The 5,182-nt window shown below is 35.5% G+C and overlaps 1 protein-coding gene across 1 annotated transcript; it reads right to left on the minus strand.

The window, feature by feature from the left end:
* Nucleotides 1–355: 355 nt before the first annotated feature.
* LOC127118642 (protein MAINTENANCE OF MERISTEMS) lies at nt 356–1,462 on the minus strand. Its single transcript, XM_051048872.1, has 2 exons — nt 1,177–1,462; nt 356–1,080 (listed from the first exon to the last, which is right to left on the minus strand). The coding sequence occupies exons 1-2, from the start codon at nt 1,372–1,374 to the stop codon at nt 418–420; spliced, it is 861 nt and encodes a 286-aa protein (XP_050904829.1). The 5' UTR covers nt 1,375–1,462; the 3' UTR covers nt 356–417.
* Nucleotides 1,463–5,182: the final 3,720 nt, after the last annotated feature.

The following is a 5,182-nucleotide window of genomic DNA, read 5'->3' on the forward strand; positions in this document are numbered from 1 at the left end:
TTTAGGCAATCCGTGCATCACTTTCTTTCCGATGACAAGTTCACATTCACCAAATGTCTCTATTTATTGCATTGGTTTTGTTAACCAGAATCATTGGGTTCAGGTATGTATTTTTATGTCTAAATATTTTAATTATTCCAGTTAATATTTTATGTTATATGACTTAATCTTTTAATTATTTTACTTTATCAGGTTAACATGAAAGAGGGATTTCCATTGCCACCGGTCACATTAGATTGGAAGAAATTTCGTTCTCATATAGCAACTACTTGGATGCTAGGATTTGCAGGACGTATGCAACATTGGCAATTACTTACACCTGTATTAGCATGATTATGTAATCAAAACATAAATATGTAATCAAAACATGAAATCTATATTATTATGTCTATTATATTCAAAGCTTAATACATATAATCAATGTGAACGAGAAATATGCAAAGCTTCAAATAAATCAGAAAACTGTGGATCTTCCTCTTCAGCATTAACCTGTCTCAGATAGCGACGAATCAATGTAGATACACGAGCCCAATCAGGATCAGATGGCCCGGCGTCATATACAGGAACGGGTACCTCTCTAGGAGCGTCACGATGGGGAGGGACCAACCGTGGATGGGAAACACGATAATACCACTCCAGATAACCGTCTACTACCTCAGATGGAGTGGTGGCCACGGAAGATGAACCGATCACATCGACAACACTCTGATGGTAACTGATCCAATCAACATCAATATCCGTCGCCATCATACAATCCAGAGGTGGGGATGGAACATACTGTCTATACCCGAACTGACGTAAACATCTATCAGGCAAGTATGGAACAACTGTTTCACCCCACTTCAAACAGCCCCTGTAAAGACATATCTCATCAAATACACGCCATGCTCTATGATCCTCAAATGGTCGCCAGATGACGTCGGTAGGTGTCAGCTCGTCCAAAATAGGTCGTAAATCATCGACCTTCAGGACTCCCTGTCTATATGACCATCTCATCGCTCGGGGAAGACCACAGTTTCCAGCAGGATTCCAATTCTCCCCTCTTTTTCCAACAGTTGGAAAATACTCGTGAATCCAACACTGTTACAAAATAAAAACATAATAAATAAAACAAATTAAGTTACAATATTTTATAAAATGAATCCAACACTTAATTAACAAAATTAAATTATATACCTGTAGGAGAGTAGGATATCCACCTAGCTGTTTGCAACTGTACATGGACGCATCTCCAAGATATCGGTAGAGGGTAACTAGTGCAGCTGCTCCCCAACTATATCCTGAACATCCATCCAAGTCCCTAAACAGGAGGAGGTATCGTGCCTCTACAAGTGTAAAGGTCTTATCAGCAAATATGGTGGAACCCACCAACATCAATAGATATGCTCTAGTCGCATATGCCCAGCTGGAAGCAGCCCTATGATGTACGAATATATCATATAACCACTCCAACTTGTAATACGACCCCTGCAGCTCCGAACATGTGACTGTGCCTGACTCTGTGACACTCCTAGGTAGTCCACAGCAAGTTCAACAGCTAGCTCTTCAGTCACATCCTGAGGACTCCAAAAGATACCCCTAATGGGCAAGTGAAGTAGACATGCGACATCATCTAAAGTAATGCTCATTTCACCAAACGGCATGTGAAATGAAGATGTCTCTAGATGCCATCTTTCCACAAATGCAGAGACAAGATTTGTGTCTATCTTGTTCAGACTCGTTCTCTGCAGTGAAGCTAAACCGGATCTAGATACCCAACTCTCCATCTGTGGTGGAAGAGCCAATGGAACCCTAGAATTCAACTTCAGTCCATGTCCGGCAACCTTCAACTCTTTCTTTGGTCCTCTTTCCTAAAAACAATTAAAACACATATTAGAAAACAAATTATAAAATATTCAACTATTATTCATTTTCAAATATAGTCCGTTTACTTACCTCACCGAACCATATATGTCGAGCAACATGATGCTCGTACTTCACCAAAAGCGATGTATCGTACGGCCCTCCTGGATATCCAGTCGGCTCAGCTGCAGCTGCAGATGAAGATGCACCCCGGTCTAACGTGCGGACTGGAATCCGGCCATCTGCACCTCTTCTTCGAACCACTGCAAAAATAATGTAAAAAAAAATAATTAAAAAAAAAAAAAAAAAAAAAAAAAAATTACGTACCGGAACACTTCAAAGAAGAGTTCCGGTACACATCATCCAAACCGGAAGACTTGAAGAAAGTGTTCCGGTATATAAGTATACAAACCGGAAGACTTTCTAGAAGACTTCCGGTTCAGTGTCCAAAAAAAACAACAAACCGGAACACTTAAGAGAAGTGTTCCGGTATACAATTTTCAAACCGGAAGACTTACTCTTAAGTGTTCCGGTATACAATGCAAAAACGCCAAAAAATTTTCTTCTCCGGAAGTCTTCAACGAAAATGGTAAAAAAATTTTGAAACGGAAAATATACCCTATTTATATGAGGGTATTTTGGTCAAAAAATTTTAAATGTAGGGGTATGGGTACAATTGTAGGGGTATAGGGTAAAATTTTCCATTAATAATCCACTAAAAGTTTTTTAAAAATATTCAATCCAATCCATCTATTCTTAAGAATAAAATTCATCCAATCCATCCATTATCATATTTTTAGTGGATGAATATTCATCCATCCATTACTTTTTCTTTGATTTTTTTTTTAAATCACTTATTTTTTGGAAAAAAAAAAACTTTTTTAAAAAGTTTATTTTTTTCAATAAAATAATATCAGTTTTTTTCGAGAAAAATCATTTTTTTTTCAAAAAAAAATATATTTTTGTAATTTCGAAAAAAATAATTTAAACATTGTTTTTTTATTTTCGAAAAAAAATATTTTTTTTATATTCGTAAAAAAATAAAATTTTCAAAAATAAAATTAAACTTTGGTATTTTTCAAAAAAAAAAATATTTTTTATTTTTCCAAAAAAAATATTTTTTTTAAAATACTTTTTTTTTTAAATATATATTTTTTATTTTTCAAAAAGAAATTGATTTTTTTCGAAAAAAAAAATTATTTTTTGTTTCTAAATTTATTTTTTTAATATTTGAAAAAAAATTATTTTTTAAAAATTAGATAAAAAAATTCGTTGGATCATTAAAATGTGTTGGATGGATTGGATCAATCCATGCTTATAAATGGATGGATTGGATCAATCCATTAACTTAATTTTTTATGTAGTGGAGGGATTGGATGGATTTTTTAATGGATGGATTGGATGGATTTTACCTTAATAGATCCAATTGCCACCCCCTAGTCCAAAGGCAAGCCAAAAGCGAGGATGAACACAACATTGTAGCACAAAAACGTGGACATTCCAAGTGAAACGCAGGAAGATGAAACGCAGAAATCCAACATGAATAACCAAAATGCATTGTCGTTCTAAGTGAAGCTAACTTTTCCAAGCTTTTGAAACGCAGAAAAAAAACACACAGCTTCCAAACCTTCACAGCATTAATCCTGCAAGTAATTCACTCTGTTAAATCAACACTAATTTGACAGCAAATAAACTAACCATAATAATCTATAAAAACTCCTAACTGAAACAATTCCTAACATAATTCAAAAATAAGCTCTGAACTACAAAACAACTTCAGATTTCTCCTCAACTAACTCTCACGAATCTCCATAACTAACAGTGTTTTCACCTCTAACCGTTTGGTGCCGTGGAGATCTAACAGAGTTAACTCTGTTAACAGCATTCGATCTATATAAACCTTTCAGACATCACTCTTTGGGGTTCACACTCACACTATTCACTCACAGTATACACGCAAAATCTCAGCAACAGGAACAATACGATTCGGATTCGCGCAGTCGATTAACAACAAACAGTAGTAGAAGGATTGAGAAGAGAAGAAGATTCACACACGCAACAACAAGGATTTTGAGAAGAAGACTGAGGAATCGAAATAAGGAGAGAATCTAATACCTGTTAACGTTGAATCTCGATTCAGTGAGTTTTCCTTATCTTCCTTTCATTTTCTTTACTTCCGTTCGCGTGCACATGAAGAGGAGCGATGGATGTCGATACGGTTCGACGGTGAAATTGGTCTTGGAACGCGGTTCCGCCTCAATGTGTTATCCGAATTTGAGGAAGATGAAACGCGAAAAACGTCGTGGATCGCGGCCGATGAAGAAGGTGCTCTGAGATGAAGCAAACGAGCGCGAGGACGAAGACCGGTGTAAGTCGGCGAAGTGAACGGCGAGACGAAGCAAAGACGACACTCTCGGAGTTGCGTATTGGTCCGCCACATTTTTGAGTTTCTTGGTCGTTGAATTCCTTGAACAGAGTTTTCCCCATTGCGATGGAAGCTTTTAGTCCAAACATTGCCATGATGTTCCTAATTTGGATTTGGGCCTAAGGCCCAAACGTGGAAATTCTTGTCCACACCTCCCTTTTGTTTGTTCACACTTTTCGTACCCCCTTTGCTTGGCCTTCATGGGCATGCCTTTCTTGAATCCATGTTTCTAGACCTGCACCCCACACGTTGGTGCACCCCCCGATTGGGCCTGAATCTCTGTTCTTCAGTTAAGGCCCAATGTTGGGATTGGTTTTGGTTAAATCTTTTAGTTAATTCAATGGATCTTATGATTCTAGGGTAATTAGCAACTTAGTGATTGATTTAATTAGATTTCTTAGATTTAGCTTTGATTGATTTTAGAAATTAATTAGGTTATGATTAAATTTAGATTAGGATTTTAGGATTTAATTGAATTTTTAGAATTTAATTGCTATTAGGATTTAATTGAATTTTTAGAATTTGATTGACATTAGGATTTAATAATTAACCTTTTAGAATTTATTTGATTTTAGAGTTTAATTAATTTTGATTAATTTTTAACATTTAGAATAAATTTAGAAGTTGTTTACATTTTAGGCATAGTTGAATTTTTTATTAGAATTTAATTTGGTTCCTAATATCAATATCTTGAGAATTGACCATTTTACCCTTTAGGAGTTTATTTTGTCATTTTTACCATATAAAGTGCATGCTCCCTTATACTAGTTTGATCATTTCTAACCCTAAGATTAGAATTAACCATAATTTCCAATTGTTTCAAACCCATGATGCAAATTGATCAAAAGTAATTTTGATCAATTAAATCCTTTGAACTTGTATAACCTCACAGTCTAATTTGAGTGACCAAAAGAC

The sequence above is a fragment of the Lathyrus oleraceus genome, chromosome 2, assembly GCF_024323335.1.
Source record: "Lathyrus oleraceus cultivar Zhongwan6 chromosome 2, CAAS_Psat_ZW6_1.0, whole genome shotgun sequence".
Lineage (NCBI taxonomy): Eukaryota > Viridiplantae > Streptophyta > Magnoliopsida > Fabales > Fabaceae > Lathyrus > Lathyrus oleraceus.

Excerpts from the sequence above, each read along its gene's own strand:
- LOC127118642 (XM_051048872.1), bottom strand. The coding sequence starts at position 1,374 with ATGTTGGTGGGTTCCACCATATTTGCTGATAAGACCTTTACACTTGTA. Across the intron at positions 1,081-1,176 it reads GATATCCTACTCTCCTACAG|TGTTGGATTCACGAGTATTT; the intron begins GTATATAATTTA and ends ATTTTGTAACAG.